This window comes from Rhyacophila brunnea, unplaced genomic scaffold (assembly GCF_057557595.1).
Source record: "Rhyacophila brunnea isolate RB1 unplaced genomic scaffold, BYU_Rbru_1.0 scaffold_15, whole genome shotgun sequence".
Lineage (NCBI taxonomy): Eukaryota > Metazoa > Arthropoda > Insecta > Trichoptera > Rhyacophilidae > Rhyacophila > Rhyacophila brunnea.
Genome location: NW_028232806.1, coordinates 11265420 through 11291081, shown reverse-complemented (window position 1 = coordinate 11291081; position 25662 = coordinate 11265420). Strand labels below are relative to the sequence as shown.

Sequence of the window (25662 nt, the reverse complement as noted above, 5' to 3'; positions counted from 1 at the left end):
CAGTGAACTGGTAACGATAGTGATGTAGAGAAATTCAATATAATGAAGAAGAAAAAACAGTCCAAAATTTCGCTGGCTAGTTGGAGTTATCAACGATTGCCGTATATTTGGGTTACCGAATTGGAATATTGGAGTACTAAAGATATGGATATTGATAGGTGAAGATATTCGAATACAAATTTAAATTCAAATTCATTTATTAGTGAATTTACGACGTTTGCAACATGGTACTCGTATTTAAACACAGAAATAATTACAAGATTAAAAGAACTTTGTATACACCACGTTTTTAAATTTTCTGTTGAATCATATAAACTTGACAGTTCTTTGTATTAATAATTTAGGACAAATAAGGCCAACATTATACATTATAAATTAGGTCAACAAATCATTTTTTTGCTATTTTGCAACAAACAAATATAGAATCATTTTGATTTCCATAGTAACGCACGTATGTTTAGTTGCTATGACCACCCCCCTAGCAACCAATAATAGTGGACTGGATTACGGATTTCTTCCGAAATAACTTTTCATACAAAACAGAATTAACTGAAAATGAATTCAATTCTACTTAAAGATTGCTAAAGTATTAAAAGAATGCATTGGCATCGTGTTCTGATATATCCTAAAAGTTTCAAATGTCTAGCCAGTCGGGAAGTTAGTTAAAAATCGATTGCAAGATTTGTAGTGGATAAACAACCACCGGACAAACAAGAATACGAGCTAAAAAAAACGTGGTGATAAGGAAGACGGGTGGGTTCTGACCCGGGTTGTTCCAGGTGATGATGTTGTCAATTTTTCGTGAAGCGAATGCACCGTCACTTTGAGCCAAACTGTAGTCATTACCAAAAGAAAATAGGCACATACAACGCGTTCCAGTGGCGGAGACGGGGACCAAACGTAACGCGGGAGGGGGTGAGAAATTTACTCGTCAAATATTTAGACTCTCGGTTTCAATTAACGCAACAAGGTGAGTTTACTTCGGCTACACAGCGCCTCGCTTTTGTTTTTTTTACAAAGCGGACGGAAAGGAAACTAAAATAATATGTTGTGCCCACTTAACGACGCCCTTGGCAGAGGTCAGAGGTCTCGAGAAGAATGTCTCGCCCCAGACGAGAATGGGTTTAATTAAAAATACTAATTATTAGCAAGTACAAGACTAAAACAACGAAGAAAATCTGTTGCATTATTATTATATGAATACAATTTGGTAATTGTTTATCACACCCGTTTAAACTGCAAAGATGATAGGCATTTGTTGATGGAATTTAATACGCATTGAGAAAATTGTGTATTAGACAAAATCCAGAAGGAAGGTACGTCATAAGTAGGCTTACCATAATTATGAAATTCTAAACCGGGACAGGAACGGGAGATAGGTCAATGAAACAAATTTAACCACGAAAATTGTTTTAGTATTAAAAGTATGTACAAAAGAAGAATTATGCTGCAGCAGATTATTTTATTTATTTATTGTACTAGTCGTACTTCTCGCTGGAATGAACTTTTTTCAACACTTTATATTTTTTTTAAATTCTCTAATAAAAAAAGTTGCACGTAATGTCAAATTGGCCAATTGTGTTACTCGAACTGTGAAGGTATGAAAATATTTGAACATATTCACAACAAGAGCTTCAAATTCGATTGGCAGACCATCCACAGCAGATTGAAGTATAGATATTGCACAATATGTGCTCCACATCCAATGCTGACGATATTAACACCAAGTTATTGTTTGAGTCGGCTGTAAAAGTTATTTTGCCCTCTTCTATGTATGCCTTCATTCGTGTTACAATATTGTCACCACAAAATGCAGCTATCTTTTTATCAATCTGATGAGGACGCAATGCTGAAATTATGTCTTCAGTCATTATTTTCGATGTCTCGCCGTGAACAGACTCAACATCCAGTAATTCTACGTGCACACCTTCCAATGATAAAAAGTATCTAACAACAACAGGTGCTAGTTTTACTTATTTTCTATTCGAAGTGTCGTTAGTAACACTTAGAAAATACGTATTCCTTCTACGGCCAATCATGACAATATTTTTTATTGCCAATCATTTATATGCGGAATAATAACCGGGACAGAATGCCAAACCGGCCGGGACGCCGGGCCAATGTGTGAAACCGGGACGTAATGGTAAACCTATTCCCAAGACAATTGTGGCTCCATTTAGGAATCTATTTCAGTATGTAGTTGATTTATATTACAAATCTGGTATCCAGAATTTGAAACACCTCACATGATTATGTATTGGACAGACTTTGCTATGAAGGCATTTGGATGGATAGTTCCGTCCGTCAAATGCGTGATACAATAAATTCTATTCGTGCCAAGATTTTACTAATAGGTAGGTAGCTGGGACATGTATTCCGGATGCCACTAAAGAGTGCGACACTTCGTACCCTTGTGGCACTGCCTCAAGGGTTCCGTACACGTGGCCGCCCCCCCTCACCTTGAAGCGTTGCTATATAAGCGATCTACGCGCTGCAGGTCTGGAATATGGCGGGAGGAGCAAGAGTTGGCGATGGATCGAGAAAAGTGGCGCGAACTTGTGCTTGTCCTATGCCCCAATGCTGGATCGTAGCAGGGTGAAAGAAGAAAAAGAAGATATTATATGGTTGACACTTTTCATGTATTCTCCATTAAGAATGATGTATTCTTAAATCTTGTGTAAATATATTTAGACTTGTATAAAAATAAATAAATGAGTAATGAAAAGGAATATAAAATATACATGAAAATCAAAGAAAACAAAATTAAAGTCTTTCAGTGAGGCTAATTTTTTGAAAATATGTATTCCACTTTCCTTATAAAGGGAAAAAGTACATAAATAAATACCACATAAGCATTGTTTGTTGCATCAATAGATAGATCTTTCAGTGATAATAACATCAATATAACTACCGGTAAAAAGAAACTCACGTTACTGTAGAGTCAGTAAAGCACTCGTATGTGAAGCCGTAGGTAGCAAATTCCATCCCCGGACGTACGTTGTTACGTTATTTTCTCATGTGTATAATATTTTGATCCATAGCAAACCTTATTATCGTAAAAAGTCTACTCTGCCCTTCCAAGGAAGAATGCAGTAACTGACTCTGACACATTTTCGAGATAAATGACATAAGTAATGTATTTTAAAAAAAATTTTAGGACTGTGAATTAATAAAAAAACGGTGATATTTTTTATTAGTAGGATGTTAAAATATAAACAAAGTAATAATCAAGCAGTAACTGCAATAAATAGGTGCAATGACTGCCTTTTTGCTTAGAAATGTGTATTATTTTAGCAGATGTCCATTTTTTCACTTTTCACGATATTTTAGTGATAATACTGATTTTAAAGTGAAGTTAGCTTTCAAAATTATCTAACGGATGGCATTCATAATTCAATTTCAGAAATTTCGTGAGTTACCTACAGCCTTCTTCTTTGGAAGGGCAGTACTAATATCCTCATACTAGCACATATGCAATACTTAAGATCGAAAATGGCAATTGAAACAAGAAAAAGCCCAATGTGTTGAGCTGAAAATACTAGACGTCCAAAAAGATATATCATTTACAACGTTTGATAGCATTGGACCATTCACTTCTTGATCATACATAATAATATGTTTGTGATAAAAAAACGAGTTGGAAATCCCTGATGCGGATGGTATTTAGTGCCCAGAATCCGGCTGGCTCCAGAAAAAGATCGGTGAACTTGAGAATCTTCTGAGACATCCGTGACACGCGGCCACGCTAGGGTCAAAGTAGCATAGTCCATCGACTTAAGTGTAACGTAAGGTTGTATGGCCCGCTCCCCTACCTCCTTGCTTTTGACAAAGCGTACCACATCACTATTATCCACCCCAAACATATATTGTCAAGGTGAAGCCTCAAAGATATGTATAATAAATTTATTTCATAAGTACATAGGTAAGTACGATGGCAAATATAAGATAAAATGAGCATTGATTTTTAAATTCATATCTTGCGCGATTTTGTATTTATTACCTAAATTCTAGGACCCGGGTAAATGTTTCATAGAATCTCGATGGGTGTCCGTAAAACGAATAAATTCTGAAACATTCATTATTACACCTACTACCAAAAAAATAAATCTAATTTTTATTAATATTTTACTCATGCTTTCTGTCCGCGTCAGTAAACCCTTTTGGGTGTATAACGTGATGCAACAAACAATAAGTGCCGTTCAAAGTTATGATTGGGATATCCCAGTTCCAATACCTTGCTTGCAGTGACGATACTTGATTTTTTTTTTCATCTTCAGTATTTTACTGAACAAAACATATTACACTTTACCTTTATATAATACATATTAAATGAAAAAAAGACAACAGAGAGTAAAATAGATATCAAAGAAAAGTAATGTCCAAGCACGATTCAAACCCGGGTAAGAAAATTGTCGAGCGTTTATACCGAGAGAATGTTTGGTATCGGGTCCGGCGCGTCGAAATGAATGTATATTTTTACAAAAAATATATCGCTGTATGGACCGAAACGCCTATTAGGCTTTAATACCAACACTATCGGGATATTCCCGACTCATCCGTAGTATCAGATTAAAATCTTGAGCATCAGTACATGGATACACATGGTGCATCAGGCCGGCGGCCAGCAGAGCTGGACCTCACTCTCTCGCTTTCTTTCTAGAGCCAGTATTAAGAACAGAGGTGCATATTTGCAAATAATCGGTCCCGTGCAGCTCCGTTGGAAGGCGGCCGTGCATAATCCACGGCTGTACAGACACGGCGGGTGGTGGAGGGTGTATTGCAGGTCAAGCAATAGTTTGACACTAATTTTGACATTGTATGCGTGTTTTATATAACTTGTATGTCTGTGTTGTATGCGTGAAATGTACCAAAATAGTTGAATCATCTGTTTGATTGTGACATTGGTGTAATAGCAGTTCATCATACCTACATATAGATGTCGTTGGCAAATTATATTATCTCTGTATAATATAATGAATATATTATTTAAATACGTTAATAGGCAATTAAAAGTTATTTTTATTAATAAGACAGACTTTAAATAATTGCCTAGTATGCAATGGAATGGGTTAGGTGAGAAAAGACCCTTTCTCTCGCCAGAGTATGACCCAGTAAACTAAATGAATTATTTCTTAACACTGGTATTGTCTACTAGTTTATTTTTAGATCTTACAGCGGGGATGAGTATAACCAATATAGCTATATTTACGCAAAGCGATCAAAATACTCCACCCTCCGGCGTATAATAATACCCTAAATCCACAAAATATAATTCTCTGTATTCAAAAAATATCTGTAAAAAGCCTAACCCACTTCCGGTGCTCGGGAACTGTTTAAACGTTTCCTTTTCCCTCCAATAAATCGCTATTACGTACACAAAACTTTATCAAAACGGTATCAGGAAAAACTTTTATATAAGCATCATCTTTTTTTCTCATATACACACCCGCCAGTAAGTTATTTTAGCTCGTTAAAGGGAAACTGTGAGTTGAACCGGTTTTATTATTGCTTTGTTATAACAAAGTTGTTAGTATTCTCGGAATAAAATTCATGAAGTGCTTCTGGTATCAGTTTGGCATTGCGAAAGCTCTACGATAGAAAGGTAATCATTTTTAAGTTAGAAAAACTATCTAAAAGCCAGATAAGTATTAAGAACTATTGAACATTCAATGAAGAATGTTGATTTTATTATATTATTTATTTATAAACGGTGCATGCATAATATATAATATATAAACAAATGCACATTATTATTAAATTCTTCTTTTATTTCTTTCGACTATGTCCGATCCTAATAAAATCATAATATATGGGCCTCCACATAGTAGAAGTTTGTATTAACAGATTTTTGTTTTTACGAGGAATCGATGGCAACCACTTGCTCAACCTATAAGGTACATATTCTGATTCATACATAAATTGAAAAACAATATGTTCGGAGTCGACGGTGGGATTTCATTTTGTTCTGTTTTTCCCTGATAACTATCTTAGAAATAGAGACCACCAGTTGTTTATTCTCCCAAGGTGCAGAACCAACCTGCCACTGGTAATGCCAATTGGGAGAGTGATAACTATGTTCAACGAAATTGCTTCGGGTGTTGATATATTCCACCTACGTGAGAATGAGTTTAGGTGGATGTTGTTTTATAAAATCTTAAAATAGGGTCTGTCATCCGGTGTACTTCCTTGTACCTATCTAATTCATCTACTGATATATCTCTTTTTTTATGTAATACTCTTATATTTATATATCTTTGTTTCTAAATGTCATGTTGTGAACGTCTTAAACTTATAATTTGTAATGTCCACAATATGTTAAAAAAATAAATGAATTGAATTGAATTAAACTTGACATGAAAAAAGAAAAAAATCAATAAAATCAGGATATCAAATTATATAAAAATTAAGTAGGTAGACCACAAACACAAAGTTTATGTACTAATTTGAGTAATTGAGAGACTGAATGGAGGTATTGAACAGGTTACTAGAAGAACTATTAGAAAAAGGATAAATCCTTGGTATTGAAGAAATAAATAAAGAAATTATGTTAAAATTTATTGTCTGACATGAAATTTGTACAGATGCTATGTGTTACAAATGCCTTAAGAGAGTGTCAACCTGGCTCACATTTTCTTCAAGCCGATCGTATTTTGGCATCGTGGAAGGTAGCTAAGTATCATCCAACGTATGGATATGGTGGAGTTACGGGGTACTGGCATAATATGGGAAGATTCAAGTAGACTGACGAGTGAAAGGAATTGAAGAAACCGCGATATGGCCATGAGTAGACATGGATACAAAATGGAAAGATTATAACTTCAACTTAAAGATAGGCAATAATCAACCTCTGAGAGTATTTTAACAAGTAAAGGAATATTCATAAGCTAACCTCAATGGCTTAATGGACCCATAAATGATGGAAGAGTTTGGTGAATTCGATATATTCAAAATGGGTACAATTATAATTAGCAGGGACTAAATCAAGGAAAATGGCAGAGGTTTGACAATCTTAGAGAGAAAAAAGAGAAGGTTAAGGCTCGATTTGAGCTGTAACTCTATTGTAGAAGAAAGCTGTTGACCATTCGATGAATCCATTGACCCAATGTCATATATACATTTAAAAAGAACATGCCCATTTGACACGTCAAGTCACCGAATTTAAGCCCGTTACCCGAGTTCGGTTACTTTATGTACAACTATGGGACATATTTGTTTTTTAATTTACATAATAATATCATAATATATAATGCTAATATCATTAAACGTATGGCGATGTCGAAGACTGCTTTTTGGACGGAGGGGAATGAAATACTCACTTAGACGAATAAAGATAGAATACATTAATTCTTTTATTGTGTTAACTATTAATTTATGGTGGAAATGCATCGTATTATTGTTTTTTTAATTTCAAACATTTAAAAACCAATAACAATTTAATACATCTTTATGCTCTCTTGCACAATTATCACTTTGTCGATGAGCCTGTTTTTACCGTGTACCCTTCAAATGTTATGGTATTTACATACCCCATGAGTGATATTTTGGATCGACAGCAACAGCGAATATCTTTAAGTATTTCTTGGTATCGTAGACCTTGTGTAGATCCACCGGCTTTTCGATTTCGTTGTAAAATTTCATCACCGTGGCGTAGCAGGCACCTATTGTCAGTTTCAGCTTGCTGAAGGTCCTTGAAAAGGCAACTAAAAAAAGCATAATTAAAATAGTTTACAATTAAAATATAACATCGAATTAGTATTCAGTAGCATAATTTTAAACTGAACATCAATGGAATCAGACGTATATTTTGGCCACCATATTGGTATTTTATAGACTTCCAATTGAAATTTCAAATTAGTATCATAGTATACGTCATGTATAAATCGAAAATCAAATCAAATCAAATCAGACGGTTATAAATTATATTTAAAAATTTCTTGCATTTTGGAATATAAGGGTTCCTGAGCATCTTTTCTACACACAAGACTGCTTTCGGCCGCTACGGCAGCTATCTAGGATAGGTTTGTATCGAAGTATTAACACTTATTGTTTAGACGTCTAAACAGTCAAAAATGTCTATCTCGCTCTAAAATTTACCACAACCAAAAGAGGTGTCATCAAAACATAGCACTTCGATACAAACCTACCCTAGATAGCTGCCGTAGCGGCCGAAAGCAATTTTGTGTATAGAATAGATGCGCTGGATATATTTTGAAGTATCTTAAAAATTACTCTTCGAATATCCCTATTCATCATGGAAAATTTCATGTTTTTATGCAAATGTGTAAAAATATTTAGCCATAGGATTACATAAAATATAAGGTTACATGTAAATTGTACGTATTACATTTCACCGAGCACAGTTCGCCGTGAGTTTTCTTATTGGAAATAGATGACCGTATACTATACGGTCATTTATATGGCACAAAGATAAAAAAATACACGTTGTTCGTGGAGCATTGCAGACAATAATGTACCTAACCTAACCTAACAAATAATCCATTATATTGACTATTTTCAGAATTCATTTGCCACCGGCTTCCTGTAAACCGATAAAAACCGTGTCTTATTTAGACATGAATTTTATCTCAGCACTATACGACCTAAAGAGGTTGGACGGTCTTTAATATACGACCATATATTTCCGATACAACATTTCACGGTGAAGTGTGATACGGCGAGTTGCATACGTAAAAATTTCCGGATACGAATATATAGTTAGTGTTAGTGGTCACCTCGGTCCGACATAGTAAAATCATTTTTAATATTATTATAACGTCTATGGTTATGCATTATATATATTTTTCAGAATTATGTTATCGTGATCGATCCTTCATGCTACTACAGTGCTACGATTGCGATCTATGAGCTGCAGATCTGACAATACAAAAGGCGTGGGAAGTAGCTCTGGACTGAAGAAAAAGGTGTGACTTTGCGCTTGAAGTAGTAGATTGAAATATTGAAAATAATTTCATCTTCCACTGTTGCTATAATAACAATCTACGCGTTGCAAGTCTAACATGCCAATATGTACGAGATTTGGCCTTAGATCAAGAGAAAATTCTAGAGCTGCTGGATAAAGTAAGTAAGTACATTTTATACTATACTAGCTGACCCGGCAAACTTCGTACCGCCTCAAAATCAATACTCTTGTGTTAACTTATTAGCTGAATTAAATTCAGTTTTTTATTAAGTTAAAATGAATACTCAAAATGAATAAGTTCAATAAATGAGCAAAAATCAAATCAAAATGAAAAGTATTTTAATTATATTGAACTGTACACACTGTACGTGACGATGACCACGTGGATTAAGCGCCGGTATATAGTGTTGAGGGTCCCATGTTCGAATCCTGGGTCTGGTAAGTTCACATATTGTAATTCAATTTCAATTCAATGATGACTACCGAGCCAACCTTCAGCCGTTAATTGTGCGGTGGCAAGCCAGGCAGATCCAATGAGTTTCAAAATTCAGTTGGATAGTTGGTTGCTTCGTCTTCGTTTGTTACACAGTCGATAGATTTGAAGGAATGCAGTGGACCAACGATTTGATTTTGAATTGTGAAGTTTAAGTGATCCACATCTTTGTTCTTTATTGCAAGAATGCTCGTTCACTCAACCAATTGTCATGTTTGTGATTAGCAATGATGTTCGGTAACACTTTGTTGATGAGTTCGTCCTTAGTTGAGACGAAATTGGAAAAATTCAGCGGAAACGAAATCAATCCGCTCGATTCATCGACAGGAACACGGCCGATACCGATAGTCAGCAATTGCTTGGAGAAATCTTCGGCAGATGGATCGTTTAGCAATGCAACTCGCATGTTTGTCGTCAGCTGAAGCGTCTTCACATAGCACCACAGAGTCGATGATTTGAGGCAAGCATTTATTTCATCAGCAGCGGTCGATCTTGGAATGACTGGTAGTGTTTGGCGAAAATCGCCAGATAGTAGAATCATTGCGCCTCCAAAACTTCTTGAGTCATTGCGCAGATCTTTCATAATTCGATTGAGTGCTTTCAATGCGCGTTTGTGCGCCATTGTGCATTAATCCCAGGTGATGATTTTACTTGCTAACAAAACTTTGGCCATTGCTGATTATTTCGCAATGTTGCATGTCGGTTTTTCAGTCGGCAATTTCAACGTTGAATGAGGCGTTCGGCATCTTTCTAACAACGTGTCCGCTATCCCAGAAGAAGCAACTGCTACAGCATTTTCGGATCTCGCACGAATAGTAGCCAAAATCAATGACATGAGGAATGTCTTCCCAGTTCCATCGGGCGCGTCGAGGAAAAATAAGCCACCATTTCCATCATCAATTGCCTTCATTAACGTATCGTACACTTCCTTCTGTTGAGGGTTCAACAGTGGTACATTCGTTCGAACTGATTGATTCAATGCATCTCGATCATATTCACGATCACGTTCCAATTCTCGATTGAAAGCGTCGTTCATTCCACGATGTGGCGTTGGCATTCCTAACTTGACTAAAAAACTGCCGCACATGAGGTAACACATGTATTCGATCAAAAACAAAGCCTGGTTATGTATTTCCTCATTCACCTCGAGATCGGGGTTCGCTGAACTGACACAAATTCGATGTATAATTTCTTCTGACATGTCATCCTTTTACTTGTTCCACAGTTCAGGTGTATTCGATGGGAAGCATGTCGAAATAATGATATCAAAAAATGTGCGTATCTGACTTGGAGATGCAGAAACAATTGCTTCAGCGATTGTCATATCCCAATGAGTATCGTTTTCAAGCAAATTGAGCTGTTGACATGAAGCACGAAATGTTGGGCACACTACACCATTGACAGTTAGACATTTCGACTATCATTCTTTCTTTTGTTTGTTTGTTTCTTCTTTATTGTTTCTGTCATGTATCAGAGATGGCGTTGTATACGGATTTAAATTTTTTGTGATTTTCTTTTATTTCCGAATGCGCGAGGTTTTCATCGTTCAAATTCATCGATGTCAGTCAAAAGCCTTTCCATACAAAATGTATGAGAAAATTAATTTTCTTCATAATTTATTTTTTCCGTGATTTATCCAATATTTTAATAGTTATTCTGCTATTCGGGGCGGAGACAAATCCAACAAATCAAAGATCATAAAAATCGGTCCAGCCGTTCTTGAGTTATAAATGGTGTAACTAACCCGACTTTGTTTTATATATATAGATTTAACAGGTGTCATATACATAAAATCATATATTTTTCATTATATCTCGACCTATTCAATCAGTAGACGCGTAACTGATAAAATATGACTGATTTTTTTCTCAATTAGTACTTCACTAATAATTTATTCCAATTAGAAAGTGAGCTTTTCTCTTTTTCCAAAATCAATTAACGGCCACAAAGGATCTTCTGTAAACAGAAAAAAAAGTATGTCCTTCAGACGGTGATTTAAAAATATCACGCCTGTGAAAATGTAATTCGAATAGAATCACTGGGAAAATACAAATTTATGTTCGCCTGCCTACTTATTTAAATAATATTATTTTATATTGAAACAGTAGCTTCTAAAATATTTGCGCTAAAAGATGTTTTTTTTCGAGTTTACTAATTTAAAATAATAAACCTAAAGACGAAGAGGATGAAACTAGTCTAGATCGTTATTAAATTAAATGAATATATAATATATATTTAGTGGTGAAGGGTGGAGGGTGGAGGTAGGCTGTTAAGATCCGCCATAAAGAGTGCACACTAAGCTTTGACAGTCATACGTATTTGTTTTCATTGAAATAAGACTACAATTTACAGATGGTGTTGGTTAGTTTTTAAAAATCAATTAAACCCTGCCTAAACCAAGCCATAATAGATGTTTTATAGATAGAATAATTTTTTTATTCATTATAGTATGGTTTATGCAGGACTTAATGAAGTTAAAAAATGAACCAACAATATGTGTAATATGTATTTTTAACCCAACGAAAACAAAATTAGTATGAATGAAAAAGTGTGTCGTATCACGTCACAATTTTGTCGTATCATCCAAAATATTATCAAAACTATTAAAGACTAACCAATACCATCTGTAAATAAATTGTAGTATTAGTTCAATAAAAACAAATACGAATAACTAACAAAGTTTGACGTGCACTATTTATGATGGATCTTAACAGTCTACCTCCACCTTTCGGCACTATATTATATTATATTGTTTTTATTTTAATTTAAATCGTATATAGTATGTGAGGTATATTGTACGAGAAATAACAATAATTAGCAATATTAAAAACGGAGGAAAATTTATTGGTTTAAAATGTAATTTAAGTACTTATATGAATTTAAAAAAGCCGATACTACTGGTACAATTCACAACGATGCAGAAAGCCATTTAAAATTAATGTAATGCATCCAATAATAAAATAGAAATAAAAAAAAAAATAGCAAAACATAACATTTTATCCGGTTTACTAATTTGATTTTCTTGAATAAGGCAAGAAATAGTCGGAAGTTGCAAAGCAATTCTGTGCGCTTAGCAATGCAATCGGTTTTTAACTGAATAGTGGGTGGGTGGGGCTCTGTCAACTCGGGGACATTTTATAAGTTTTTCGCTTTTTAAATCAGCGTTTTCATTACTAATCAGCCGGATTCACTCTACCGGAAAAATTACTGCATCGGGTGTAAAAAAGTTCACTTTAGAAAAGTTGAATCGAGATGGGTTTCAATAAAATGGTTGCAAAAAAGCTACATCACTAAATATTATGTGGCAAATTTGCAATTCATTGCAGTTGGATGTGATAACTCAAAAAGTCACATTCTTTTGTTTTATTGAATCAATTTATAAATCGAATGTTCAACATGGTTTATGAATTTACATATAAACGGAGCAAGATACGAATGTTTTAAAAAGCTTTGACGTTCTGAACATACTATAGATATAAAATTTTGAAAATGAGTTTTAGAAAAAGCAATTTTTGTTCATCACTGAGGACACAATGAATCATTACAAGGAATTGTAAATGGCCGACAATAATAAATTCGCTGTCTAGCAACGGAACAATTATTCTAAAGTATAATGTTATTATACTGTATAATCGTCACTATTGCAGTATCATTCTGTGGCGTAATGGTTGTGCGTTTGGCTGATAACCGAACAATCGTTAGTTCGAATCCAATCGAGTGTGTTTTTCTGTGTGGAAAAATAAATTATTTGTTACATGTCACACGCAAAAAATACACTCTGATCTGTTTTCCTAAACGCGCCAAAAGAAGTATAACTTCAAAAAATGAAATACTTAATTTAGATTTCTGACTGAAAGATACGGTGTATTAAAATCAAAATAATTTAAAATATTCCGCAGTGTTTGAGGGGCACTTTATTTAAACATCTGTGTTCGGTAGTATTATTATTTATATTCAAAAATTGTTGGGCAAAATGAAACAATCGTTAACTTTGAGTTGACCTCAGGCCGCGCACAGCCGCCCAAGTTTCGTGATTATTTCAGTATTAGCTAATAATCTGGCAATCTCCCTTGCAAAACTTGACCAAAGTATCCTACAGACTGACCCATCTCCCGATATATAAATTATTTATGTGCCCATCTGAATTCTGATCAAACCTAAAGATAACCATTGAAGTCATGAATAAGGTAACGCCTTAATGAAGTGATGGGACACAATTGGGGCGCGTTATGTACTTTTATAAACTATGCAACAATTTAGTTAAACTGATAATAAGAGTAACAAAATTTTTATTTGTAACATGCATAAATTAGAAAAAAGGCCGGAACTGTAAACTGGTATTTTTCAGTAGTAGAATTTTAATAAATTTTAATGACACTACAACGCTAATTTTTAATGCTGAAATCGTAATTTTTTAGTTAATTTATATAATATTGATTGAATTTTTGTTTTATTTCGATTGCCATTGCTGCATTATCTTTATAATTACTTAATAAAAGTAAATCAAATCAAAATAGCTAAAAACGCAGTTGCGGCCTACGTAGGAGGTGTCGAAATAAGGTTTGACCTCGCAATCATTGCAATCTAGCAGATTTTAAATGCAATTATTAATCACGCCGAATTCGTAACAATATACAACTCAAGTATTATTTCAAATGCAGTTAATATTAGCTATCATATTTTGTAAGTCTGAATCAAAATATTGTCAATATGTAAAGTTTATTTTACCATTGGTGCCCTGGTTTATAGTCTCCTTTGAAGAAAAATAAGCTTAAGCTGATACTGAGGCTACGAACAGGACACACGATGAGTAAAAGATTTTATGTCCTCGTGGAAAGAAGCGATTTGGAGCTCTGCGATGAATGTGATGTTTTTAGGACATTGTACATAATATGGCAGTACAATGCCATAAATATGAACGGCACATAGTACAGCTGCGAATTTCGGATGTCTGTGAGAGCGTCGACGAATTGAAAGGTGCCCTGGTGGTGGGTAAGACGGAAGAGCTTGGCAAAATTGTAAAGTTCTTTAACATAATTGGAGTGAGGAACTGATCGGCGGATCCTCTTCTAGATGGAAGAGGCGATATGACAGCGAGTCGCAGTCAAAGCCTCTGTACAATCATACAAAACAAATGTAAAGTCTCATAGATGGCGTAGGATTTTAATTCGAATGCACCTACTTACTACCACTTCACATGTTTGATCCTTATAGGATCATAATAATGAACTTCCACAGAGTAGAGGTTGTAGTAACAGATTTTGTTTTTAAGAGAAATCGATATTGGTCACTTGCTTAACCTATTAGGTCCATAACCTGACTCACACACAAATTGAAAAACAATATGTGTACTTGCCAGACCCAGGATTCGAACCTGACACCACGGCGTGATAGTCCAACGCTTAAGCCACGCGGCCACCGTGAGCACCTACTTAATGTTGTTAATAATATTGTTGTGACTAATACACAAGATGTAATATTCGTTATATACACTTGTTTAATTTCGATTAGGTATGTTAATGATAACTATAACTTGTATTTAAAACAGACATCCAATAAAAAAAATAATAACAAAATCATTAGAGAGATATAATTTTATCGTGGTGTCCGATAAGGATGCATACTCTCACCTTCATTATTTAACTTATACTCTGATGTGGTTGAATGTAACTATATATTACATATATGAAAATAATAAAATAAAATAACAGCCTTTTAAAGCACTTGCTTACTGATTTGCGTAATGGTATTTGCGATTGTATTTAATTGAAAGATGATTTGTTACATCATTTTTAGGCTTACTGATAATACAAGGCATTTTATCTCAGCACAGCCCTGGTTGGTGTCAATATTGATGTAAATGAATTTACATTATGAGATCACATGCAGAAAATTTAATAATAATCTTTCTTACATAAATTTGAGGCGCAGCTTAATTAATATAGATTTTATTAACCTTATAATTTTAATACACTTATTTTTCAAAAAAATAAAATAAAATAAAAAATGGATTTGGGACTCCAGATCTTTTAAATTAAATAAAGGTGATCACCATTTACTTCTTTTCATCCATCGTCCACAGTAATACTCCCAGATTATGACATTAAGATCGCTGCATTAAAACCCCATACCTCTGTCAACAACTCTCATGATGATAGCAGCGACGACGTTTCCCGTGGTCTCTTCAACTGCCACCAAAGAAGCCTTGTCTTTCATTTGGATGCGAACATTCTGAAGAAACTCTTCAACCGAGTCTTCATCGTGGACGATATTGAGACACCTGTAGGTTATCTAAAATAATTATTTAAAACAAATATTCAAAATACATCAAAATCATAAATTCACCCATTTCATTTTCCTCGTCTAAGATTTACTAAATAGTGACTAATATATTTTTTTTATTCACGATATTTACATAACCTATAAAAACAATGACAATATCTGTATAATATATTGCAGTTAATTTAGAGGATTTATTTATTTAATCACAAATAAATATGTACAAAAATACTTTTGGTTTGTATTCGCTTTGCATTTAGTCACTATACGTATATATATAATTATTATTATGAAACAACCTGAGACACATATCTTAGAATATCTTATAACAAAGGCTTGGTAAACCCACTTGAATCATCAATTGAATGGATAAAGCAGTTGCCAGGCAACCAAATGTTGTGTTTTTGAATCCCACTGAGTCCAAGTTATTTTTAGAATTTTAAATATGAACTCGTACATGATTTCTTACTATGAAACCCTAAACAAAACAATTTTTCTTGCACATTCTGATTATGATTTAATTATGTAATAATTTTTATATTTCTCTTATACGGTAATTTAAAAAAAATATATAAATAAAATGGATTTTGGTAAATTTAAATATTTTTTTATTTATAAATAAACCGCGTTCATCAAATTACGCTTCATTAGTTGATATTTTGATTCGAAATGCTGACATGTAACCATTTAACTAACCAAACTCTTGAAGAATCCTGGGATTAAAAAACCATTGAACATATTATTATACTCATTTAGGTTATATGAAAAGATCAAGTCCAGTTTTCGGCGTTAGAACAGAGCTCAAATTGGTGTATATCTAATATATAAATATCAATATTTGTTTGTTTGTTTGTTCGTATTTTATGCGCTGCCATACCGTTCATCCGATTGCAATAAGACTTTGTCAAATTATTGCCTGCACTTGAGCAATGAGTATAGGCTATATCTTATATATCAAAATTAATGTCTGTCTGTCTGTCGATCTGTCCCGTATGCGTTCCTATACCATTCATCCGATTGCGATGAAACTTTGGTAAGCTGTTGTATGCACACCCGCAAAGATTTCTGAATTAGAAAAACCACCTTATTCTTCTCCTTCTTCTTCATTATATCTTCTTTTATTCGTATGGTTCCTATATACTATTCATCCGATTGCGATGAAACCTTCGTCAGTTGTTGTGGTAACACCCGCAAAGGTTTCTGAATTAGTACAACCATCTTCTTCTTCTTATTCATCATTCTATCTTCTTTTATTCGTATGGTCCCTATACCATTCATCCGATTGCGATGAAACTTTCGTTAGTGGTTGTGCCAACACCCGCGAAGGTTTCTGAATTAGTACAGCCATCTTCTTCTTCTTCTTCTATTCTATCTTCTTCTATTCGTATGCGTTCCTATAGCATTCATCCGATTACAATACAATTTTGATCAAGTGTTGTGCTCACGCCCGCAAAGGTTTTTGAATTCATACAACCATTTTCTTCTTCTTTTTCTTATATTCTATCTTCTATTTGTATGCGTTCTTATACCATTCATCAGATTGCAATGAAATTTTGACCAGTTGTTGTGCGCACGCCCGCAAAGGTTTATGAATTAGTACAGACTTCTTCTTCTTCTTCTATTCGTATGCGTTCCTATACCATTCATCCGATTGCAATGAAATTTTGATCAAGTGTTGTGCTCACGCCCGCAAAGGTCCAAACAACCATTTTCTTCTATTCGTATGCGTTCTTATACCATTTATCCGATTGCGATGAAGTTTTGACCAGTTGTTGTGGGCACGCCAGCGAAGGTTTCTGAATTAGTACAACCATATTCTTCTTATTCTATTCGTATACGTTCCTATACCATTCATCCGATTGCAATGAAACTTTGGTGAGCTCTCGTGCGCATGCCCACGAAGATTTATGAATTAGAAAGTCATCTTATTCTATTCGTATGCGTTCCAATACCATTCATCCGATTGCGATGAAACTTTTGTCAGTTGTTGTGCGCACACCTGCGAAGGTTTCTAAATTAGTATTACATAAAATACAAAGTTTGTTGTTTGTTTGTTCCATCCAATTTTGATTTTTTTTTTACTACATATTAATAACATTAATAACGTTTGCATATTTTGGATTTGATTTTAATTTAGTGTTCTTTTGTTTGATCTTTACTCCTATTAGAATTATTTTCATATTGTCATATTGTATTACACAGATATATTAATATTAAAAAAATAATTACCTATTATTATTTTTTTTCAATATTTAAGATAAATATAACCACGAAGCGACCCTGTGCGATGCCGGGTACTTCAGCTGGTTATATATAAAAATTAAATTAAATTTGTTAATTAAAAATTATTAAATCAATTAATTAAAAAACAAATTGTGTTAATTTTTTGTTAGGTTTATACCTGCCATGTTCAGATGGTCAAATGGTCACAGTCTTTAACTTGTGGCCTGCTATATTAGAGCGTATGTAAAGGTTGTCAGCGCCACAGGCGAAATTCAGGCCTGGATGCAATTACTTTTTAATAACTCACTAACCATATTTTTTTCACGAGGCGGAGCGATAATCTCGGAATCTAATCCTATCTATGCACCGGTACGCTTCGATTCACTTCAAGCCCTTTATTAGTATCGGTTATTATGAATGTATGTAGTTTTAGTTTCTCTTCAGTTGGATCGCCATATTATGTCAACTAGAGAATTATTGTATTCTTGAATCCTCACGATTTTTAAATTACAATTCTTACTCTCTCTATTTAATTATAGCTCAATTTATACTCCCGCGCCCTCCGCCATGTGATATTGAGAATGATTATTTAAAACATTACACAAACTGAAATACAAATTTGAGTTTATGTAATATGCCATGTATAGTAACGTGTTCATACTTGATAAAAGTCAGTTATTGAATGAAACACCTGTACCTATATTCCAAGTGATAAACTAGTTTTATAAAATGATCATGAATAATTACCAATGAGCAAGACTTGAAGAGATCAAAGTATACACGTTTATGTTCAATACGAGAAACAATTATCGAGTCTGTCCGATTGATTAATCTAATATAATATTTTTTCACAGACATCATTAACAAGTAAATACGTTTAAACTAACTTCTGTATTTAAAAAGTGATTCTTCAAAATGGCAATGGCTTCCTCGTATCGTTTCTCTTGCAGATCTTCGATCCTCAGACCCGACGATGGAAGGTGGCACCAAACCAGTGGCGCTCGTATTCTTGCTTCTAGTGCATTCGCTTTATCTTCTTCGGTCGGTTCATTGTCCATATTATTTTGTAGGTACCAATTCTAAGGTAGGTATTCTGGAAAAATAAATTAATACGAACATTAAGATATTTTAAAAAAGAAAATTACCTAGCATTTCAGTTCTACGCGGTGCATAAAGAGGTGGTTATGTTAAATAAGAAGCGATTGTTCGCCCAATCTATTTGATCCTTGTATTGAATCAAAGACACGTTGAAAAAAATAAAATGATTTTTTCCAGCTACAGTGACAAACCCACATAGATTAGGTATTCTATGTTCTATGTATTATTATATTATATTGTCGACGTTCTGTTCAAAATATTGTCTATGGATGCAATGTCGCAAGTAATTTTAACGTACGCACACGTAGAAATTGTTAAAATTAATGAAATTAGCATGAATAATAATTCAAAATACTAATACATTAGAGTTGGCACTCTCCATCATTGAATTTAAAGATATAATGACAAGGTTTCTTTAAAGGTTCAAAATGTACTACGGGATGAGAGCATCAGTCTGATAACATTTTAAATCCCAAGAAAAACGATATTACACACTTTTTTCCCGTAGCGGCAGCTTACTGTGACAACACGTGTGAGCACATAACAAGATCATTATATATTATTTGTACCTTAAAGTTCTGATAAAATTGAGGTGCATGTCGCCTACTATCACGTGACGTCACAGTAAGCTGCCGCTACGGGAAAAATCTGTGTAATGTCGTTTTTATTGGTGTTTAAAATGTTATCAGACTGATGCTCCCATCCCGTAGCACATTTTGAAACTTTAAACAAACATTGTAAGTTAGCAAAATCTGCCGAAATCACCAGAACAACAATGAGGTCCCCTCACATTGAACTGCACTGCATCGACAACTGCATGACTCAATGAACGTTTTTATAATCTTCTACATGCCTACACTTTTCGACTATAATGTCAAAATCACGTATTTTTGTTTTTAGCGGCTGGCAATATGTATTTTATATAAGAATTTTGTCTATTATCTATGGTCTACACTTTACAGGTTGGGTTCTGTTCAAAATATTATCTATTGATGTCACGTCGCAAGTAATTTTAACGCACGCACACGTAGAAACTGTTAAAATTAATTGAAATTAGCATGAATAACTAATAATAATTCAAATTACTATTATATATATATATATATATATATATATATATATATATATATATATATAGATACACTCTTCATCAGTGTCATTCTTGAGCGAATTTACAGATATGGTGATCGTTGAAAATGTTCTGCAAAATGACGAAACCATAGATTAAATTTGTCCCCGCGACCACGTGACAGTAGGCGACGTGAAGGTGACATGAACCTAAATTTGATTCGCGCTTTAACGTGCAGACACGAGTTGTTATCACCTTAGTTACTCTAGGTAACTTGTTGCTAGGCAACCGGTTGAATTGAACGATGATTCAATATTGAATCGACAAAATTAAAAAGATCTTCATTTCGTTAAATCCACTATACAGATAGATCAACTTGGTTTAAATATGGTTCACACGTATTAATTGACTTCCAACTGTCATTCAACATACAGTTGAATCACAAAAATCACCACGCGAGAACGTGCAATACGTGAGATCATTTTCCATAAATAAACATGGTAAGTATTCAAATATCCACATCACAGTATTTTTAAAGTGGTTACGATTACAAAATCACCAAGTAATTTTTGCTTACCTGTATAGTAATAGTGGATTGGTCGACTGTGAATAATTATGTTCGTCCCGGCGTACATCGGCGAGTAAAATCCAATGTCAACGCGCGAGCCGAGAACTCTTTAAACACTTGTTTTTTAAATTTATTTTGAAGTATTGAGAAGAAATCGTTTAGTGAAAAATCATTATATATTGGATTGGAAAAAATTTGTAGCTAAATGTGTTAAAGTTATATAAAAAGAAACAGATAAACGAAACCTGTTATAGTCTAAACTCACATACCTTGCGGATATACGTATTTTTCTGAAGTGTCAAAAATAGGGTAGAGAAAAAAACAAACGAATTTCAAATATTTGTATTCCATAAACGAAAATGCAAAATAAGCAATTTAAAAAAAGGAAATGCTTTTCTTAAAATATGCATAAAAATGCCATTTTTTCGAAGTATTCCAAAACGATGACGCAGAAAATATTTTATATTGGCATTTTGAAAATGTGGGAAACATTATTTTTAGACTTCAAGAAGCCCTATTTTGTAAATAAAAGGTATCTATATAATAATATCTGTTGACTTTTAGCATCCATTCTATGATATATATATATATAAAATATAATGATAATACATTTATATCTAAACATGTAGAACAATGGTATTTATTCGCATAAAATACAACGGGAATTAACGTATGAATTATAAAACCTGTCCTAATAATTATCAATAATTAGGTTGATTAAGCATATTCAATGTATTACTAGGTATCCTGGAAAGCTAACGAATACTATTAACTACGAAACGAAGCTACAGAAAGCTAACAGGATCTAAGACAGGGCTGGGCAAACTTTTTCCAAAACCCGCATTAGGTATACAAAATGAACGGCTGGTCGCAAACTATTTTTAGACATACAGTATTGAATTTATTATCATGAAAAAGGAAATTCAAAAAGGAAAAAAAAATGATTCTCTAATAGCCAATTTACAAATAATTTAATGAGAATAATGAAACCGTTTGACATTTTTCAACTTTTTTTTTTAATATCAGATGTTATTTTGTTGTTGAGATTCTTAAAACTGCTTGTAAATGTTCATCGCTGATGCTTGATCTTAAAGAATTTTTATTGATATTCATAATTGAAAATGTTTGTTTAAATAATATGTAGATTGATCCAAAAATAACCAACATTTTTCGAACGGAATCTTTAACTTAATTTGCTGATTTCTTCTCGATTGCTATTCAAGTATATTAAAATTTTATTAAAAAAAAGGGTTAAAATAAAGAAAATGTTTTTTTTTCAGAAATACGATTAAAGCTCGCAGGCCCCACAAAAATAATTGGCGGGCTGTAGTCTACCCAGGCCTGACTAAGATAATACAAGAATTCTAGAGTGGACTTAATATTATATTATCTAATAGTAAACAATAGAAAGAAGACAAAGTAAATAAAGTTAGACATGTTTTATCAGATACCAACAAAAACTGGAAAATGAACCGAGGAAACTATTTGATTAAAAAATTCCTCAAGTCGAACTTATGCACCCACTTACGAATCAAACAAATGAAAATATACGTCCAGGACAGCCTTCGATAGGTTGTATGTAAAAAGCTTTGTTCGCGTATATACATAGAACGAAAACAAAAATAAAATAAAATCTTAAAGTTTCCATTAAAGGGCTTACGCGGAAAAATGCAGCGAAGTTCCGTCGTTTTGCATAGAGCTTTCCTTAGCTTTGCCATCAGCTAAAACTGTTCTCGCAACTTACCGGAGTAATTTTCTAAAGCTGTGTTTTAGAGACTTAAAATTTAATTCTACACTGGAATAATTTTGCTTTTAATGAAAAGAATTTTTTATATTCCCCGCACAAAAGCTCTATTCTGCTTATATAAAAATATTATGTACTTCTTTTAAAATGCAATCACTACCGGAAAAGCTTTATTTTCCATTTCAAAATTCATTATAGACTTTAAATATATTTTTAACAATATTGAGCGAACAGTAGTTGCAATATTTTAGTACTGTTCTTAAATAATAGCAAATATTACCAGGTTTCAGTATCACCTGTCAGCAATATCATTCGTCATCTCATTCTCTTCTTCAGACTCAATTATTTGTCAGTGAGTTGTTGCATCAGCCTGGCGGAGTTTTTGTAGTCTATTAACTATGCCGAAAATTATTAAATTCATTCATTTTGTCAATCGGCAACGCGGTCTGGGCTTAGCTCATGTTTATTCCTCATGCATAACATTTATATATTTTGATTGGTTGTGAAGTACCCAAGGTTACAGTAGGTTACAACACTTTATCTCTAGTATAAAATTGGTAACATGTAAGTTGTACGTATGCAGTTCATCGTGGGACACTTATTCGTGCGCCGCAGTACGTGAAACATGAGTTCGTATAACATTTTATAAAATGACGAGTTCTTCGTTGAACATTTCACCGTGGAATACATTTGTACGTATCTTACAAAATGCGACGATAGTTTGCAAATAGTACTGTTCCAATAAGATTAACCCTAACCTAACCTAACCCAGTAAAGACATCTCCACATGTTGTAGCATACGTACAAATATACTCCACGGTGAAGTTGATATGCAATTACCGGAATATAAGTATCTGACAAACTATTATGAGAGTATCATTTGATTTTTTCACGACCCGATTAAAATAAACGATTTCTCCTAAAATTTAGAATTTACGTTTATACGTTTATGTTTAATACATCTTCTACCTGTCTCGCTATCTCCTACGCATTTTCATTTATTTTCTCTCATGCGCTACAGATAATCCAAGACATACACATATATTAAATATTAGCATATCGATAGTGCAGATCACAAACCTTTTATGTCAAATTTTATGATTTTGACTTTATGGTATCAAAAAATCAACAAAAAATTAACGGATCTGTTGTACTTTACCTCATATATCAAAAAGAAAAATAGCCGAGTCTATTCTATTGATCTTTTAATTAAAACTCCTATGGCATATTCATCGTATTATGATGCAAATAAATCAGTTTTAACCTTCCCCTGTAAAATCGTATTTTTTGACTAAGGAGGTTTGTGATCTGCACCATCGTGTACGTACATATGTACATATGTACATTTATTTTATATTATAATTAATTTAAAAAAATGCAGTAGTACTGTGAGGCTGGAACGTACGGATTCGACGATCCGGGACTTGCTTTGCACATCACCATCTCCTCATCAACCCCAAATACATAATATACAAATGTAAAAGAGGTCTCGATGACTGCATTCCGACGGTCATTTTATTTTATGTTGTACTTTATAAACCATTCACTCAATAATAAGCCCGCCTTGCTTGATAAATGCAGTCGATAAACTCACTGGTTCAATTCGCTAGTGAACCATTGAAATTTTTATTATCTATTTTTTTTTAGATAAGTATAAAAATCTTGAATAAACAATATGTAAGCCCATTGTCATGATATACAGAAATGAATTAAAATTTCTTAACCATAATTTCGACGAGTTGACTAATTACTTTACGCAGTCCGACAACACTGAGTTGGAATGCGACTTCTGGCTCAACTTTGGAGCTTATTTTGTAACAAAGTCTATTATAAAATACAATGTAAGGTGTTTTTAAAACGAGCTTTTGTGTTCCCATGTATGTTTGATGACGTCATCCACGCGTTGATGTAAAAACATCAAGTATGTTGATCTGCACATTATACTTTGGAGAGCTTATTCGGTCTATTTATAATTCTTGCCATGAAAGATGAGCTACAGAAAAGCCTAACAATAATTAATTATCTATCTATACACAGAAAGGATAAAAAAAAATCTCATTTAATATGATTAATAAATATCGTCGCTGACCGCGATCTAATAAATAGGAATCGGTACACATAATTTTATTCGGAATACCTTAAAAATATAAAAAATAGTGATGCAAAGAGGGTCTCGAACATACAGCCATCGGATTCCGGCCAATGTACTTTACTAATTTCAATACAAAATTTACCATACTATTTATTTATTAGCCATAATAATAATAATAATTAGGTTTTAACCAAGGTTAAAAAGAAAAGATAGATGGAGTAACAATATATAACCGTTATAACTGATGAATTTCAGGAAAAATACTTGATACTGTTAAATTTAATATAAAAAAGCAAAAAACTGTTTTCGTTCATAAAGTAATTTGGGGTAGCATATTATGGATATTCTCAGTGACATTCTGAGTTGTGAAGATTATTAAAACGAGGAATGGTTGATTGCCATTTAACCAACCCATTTGATCCTTAATAATAATAATAATAATAATATTAATAATACCGGTGTCGCTAAAATCGTTTCATATGGGAAAGAATATTAATCTTATCAATTATAGTTTAACTTATAATTGCTATACCTACTCGATATTCAAACGCATATCCACTGGCATCATGAATGAGTGATTTGTCACTGCGTTATTAAATTTCATGAATAAAGAAGTGTACAAATTAAATTTGCGTTAATAAAACATAACTTGTTCCTAGTGCAAAAAAACTGTAATTATATGTTTGTTACACAAAATAAGTAAGAATGTACTAAAAGAATGTTTAATGTTTATAAGTGGCATATTTCTTTTTAAGGTAAATATCGTGATATCCAATTAACACAATTTTTGTTTAATGTTGAATAATTAATTAATGTTTATGTGACTGTAAAAAGGTTCAGATACACTATGACGCACATTGCGTACTGTCATGCTGTCACGGCGATAAATTTAGTCTATGGTTTGGTTATTCCGCAGAATATTTTGAACGATCACTATTTCTATAAATTCAATGATGGAGAGTAAAAACTCTAATATATTAGTATTTTGAATTATTATTCATTATTCATGCTAATTTCAATTAATTTTAACAGTTTCTACGTGTAAAATTACTTGCGATATTGTATTAATAGATAACATTTTGAACAAAACCCAACCTACAAAGCATAGACAATATTATTATATAATAGTGCCAACGGCTAAAAACAAAAGAAACGCGATTTTGGCATGAGTCTAAA

At 33.3% G+C, this 25662-nt stretch overlaps 1 protein-coding gene across 1 annotated transcript in view; it reads right to left on the bottom strand.

Moving 5' to 3' along the window:
- LOC147074910 (uncharacterized) overlaps positions 1 to 25662 on the bottom strand; it is a 62993-nt gene that overhangs the window by 16216 nt on the left and 21115 nt on the right. Inside the window, exons 2-4 of the mRNA XM_085943127.1 lie at positions 18803 to 19008; positions 15545 to 15704; positions 7527 to 7700 (exon numbers count right to left, since the gene is read on the bottom strand). Of these exons, the coding sequence (XP_085799253.1) occupies positions 7527 to 7700; positions 15545 to 15704; positions 18803 to 18973 (505 nt within the window). The 5' untranslated portion in view covers positions 18974 to 19008. The remainder of the gene's footprint in view (positions 1 to 7526; positions 7701 to 15544; positions 15705 to 18802; positions 19009 to 25662) is intronic.